The sequence below is a fragment of the Myotis brandtii genome, unplaced genomic scaffold (genome assembly GCF_000412655.1).
Source record: "Myotis brandtii unplaced genomic scaffold, ASM41265v1 scaffold1112, whole genome shotgun sequence".
NCBI classification, from domain to species: domain Eukaryota; kingdom Metazoa; phylum Chordata; class Mammalia; order Chiroptera; family Vespertilionidae; genus Myotis; species Myotis brandtii.
In genome coordinates this window covers 601,942-604,506 of record NW_005353800.1, presented here as the reverse complement: position 1 = coordinate 604,506, position 2,565 = coordinate 601,942, and the positions used below count along the sequence as shown (strand labels likewise).

At 51.5% G+C, this 2,565-nt stretch overlaps 1 protein-coding gene across 1 annotated transcript in view; it reads left to right on the top strand.

Annotated features, from left to right (window-relative positions):
* Positions 1-2,565, top strand: part of LOC102240170 — a 63,024-nt gene that overhangs the window by 46,493 nt on the left and 13,966 nt on the right. The window contains exons 12-13 of the mRNA XM_014545219.1: positions 468-576; positions 1,148-1,398. Of these exons, the coding sequence (XP_014400705.1) occupies positions 468-576; positions 1,148-1,398 (360 nt within the window). The remainder of the gene's footprint in view (positions 1-467; positions 577-1,147; positions 1,399-2,565) is intronic.

Here is a 2,565-nt window from a genome sequence, read left to right as displayed (position 1 = left end):
GTAGCAGCTGCTCCTCAGTTGGCAGCAGCTCCTCTGGTGGGTGCTGTTCACAGCTTTGGTGGCTCTTCTGGCTGGTGGGGGGAGGCTTCACGTACAGCTGCTGATCCTCAGAGGGTGTGGTGATCAGGAGGCTGCTGTTGGTTGGATCTGCTGCGTTGATTTAAGGGCACATAATACAACACAACAAGGCACAACGTACCAGGCACTGAACCCACACAGATTCTAAACAAATCTTCTCTCTCCCAATTCACAAGGTCATTTTTCCAGGCTTCTAGTTACTTACAGGGAAACCTGTAGAAGCTACAGCAGGCTCAAGACTTCACAGGGGAATAGATTCCTCCACACACACACAATCTTCCCATGGGGTGAGCATCAGTAAGCAAATCCCTAGGCAAAGCTGCAGCTCCCAGCCAGGGCCTCTGTAGCTCCCTGAAATCTGTCTCACATTCCTGGCTGTTTTATTGCAGTTTCGTGAAGAGCCCATGCCTGGAGACCTGATTCAGATTTTTCGATTTTTCACCTCACACTGGGCGCTCTATGTGGGCGATGGTTATGTGATCCACCTGGATCCCCCAGGTAAGGGGGGGTGAAAGTATAACTTCCAGAGATTTGTTAACATGATAAGAATAATTCAAAGCCGAATGCCACCCTGGTAACCCATGTTGGTTTTTCCCTGAGCAGTGCTTGAGCTCAACCTACATCCGTATCCCTTGGGGGCATCTGAGTGGTCCCTCAGGTCTGGGCACAGCAGGGAAAGAGGGCCGTGGGCCCCGGAAACATGGGCTTCATCAGCATTTGGAGCTCCCTAGCTCCATGCCCTTCAGCTGGGCGCACATAGAGATTAATCCAGCAACGTATCTTGGTGTCCAAGTCTCATAAAGGAGAATGATCAATAATGGTGGCTTGGTCAACCAGGTAATGTCCATTCATACAATGGAGCATAATAGCAGCTTCTGGCCTTCAAAATATTCATTAGCTTGAAAAATTATTCATAGCTTGAAAAATCATTAAATAAATCAGATTGGTGAAGGGACAGACACCAAGGCTCAATAGTGTAATCGCTTGGCCCTTCTTCCCTGTCTTGTGTTTTCTCTCTCCCTCCCTGGCCTCCCCCTGCAGTTCCTGATACTCGTGTGTCTGATTCCAGGGGAGAACTCTGGGGCTGGCGCCCCCACCGGCTTAGGGGAGGTGAAAAGGCAGCTCCTCGTGGAAGTGGTTGGACACTGCTTCTATAAGGTCAACAACCACTTGGACCACCTGTACAGACCACGGCCCATAAAGGAGATGCTCAGTTCTGGGAAGGAGATGGTTGGTATGGAGATGGAGTACAGTGATCTGAGCAGGAACTGTGAGCACTTTGTCACCGATCTGAGATACGGCAAAGCTCACAGCCGACAGGTAAGGCCCTCTGTGGGGGGCTCCCTCTACCTTCTGTGGGTTTACTTGCAATCATGCCACAGAGCTGACTACCCGGAAGAAAAAATTACCCTGAATGATGCAATAGTATGCTTTCTGCTTCCTGCTGGCTGGGAGTTAGGATATCAAAGAACAAATCTCAGGTCTGTTCCTCATCCACTCAGGGTCTTCGAACAGGTCATTTCCTCTCTGCCCTCAGTTTCCCCATGTGCAGAAAGGGGGGATGTTTGGAGGACCTCTGAGACTCTGGCCACCTCTATGCCTTTAGGATCCTTTGTATCTGAGACCCTAAAGGCAGCTCCTGATGCCCTGTGTGCTGTCAGGGAAAGGGTGGGCCAACATTGAACCAAGAGAGGTCTCCTAAGGCCCCAGAGAGCCCTCAGGCATGAAATGCTCAAGGTCTGTGGCCCATGTAAGAGCTCAAGAACATGTTATGTAAGATCTGGCATACTCTTACCGCTCTCCTCTTTCCCTCTTACCAAAGCACAGCTAGTAAGAGGCAGGAGCAGGATTCAATGCCCAGTGCTCCCTGCTCTTTCTGCTGAACCACAGCACCTCCAGGGCTCACAGCCCCTGTGATTGGGTGATGGGCAGCCTGGATGGAAGAGATGAGGGGCGGGGGAGGTTAGGGAAGGAAATTAAGGATTTGATGCTCAGGTGGGGTGTTGAGGTGACCAGTTAGACATCTAGGTAGAGCTGTTGAGTAGCAGTTGGACGTGTGAGTCTGGAAATCAAGGCTGAGGTGGGGCTGGAGATAGAAGTTTCCAGGCTGAACTTGGGAACAGTACACAGAGCACAGTGATTCCCCTGGTTTCCCATCATCTCCCCTCAACTCTGTTACTACCCTCTCTCTGCAGCGGTGGAGCCCAGGTAGACCCATTCCCACTTTCACCCCCAGAGCTCTGGTCCCAGCAGCCCAGGCAGGAAGTCCCCTCCCCTGTCCATCCCAATAAGGACCAAGTGGCCCCACCCAGGAGGCTCACACAGGCCCTGGAGTGAGTGGGACAGAAGTCTGTGGGTTGGTCAGGAAAACATGGGGCAACATAATCGGGAACAGCATGGCCCTGAATAAAGTCATGGGGGAAAGATGAACAAAGAAGTGAATCCCAGAGAAGCTTCCAGGCTAAATGACCACTGTTGGATGTTGGC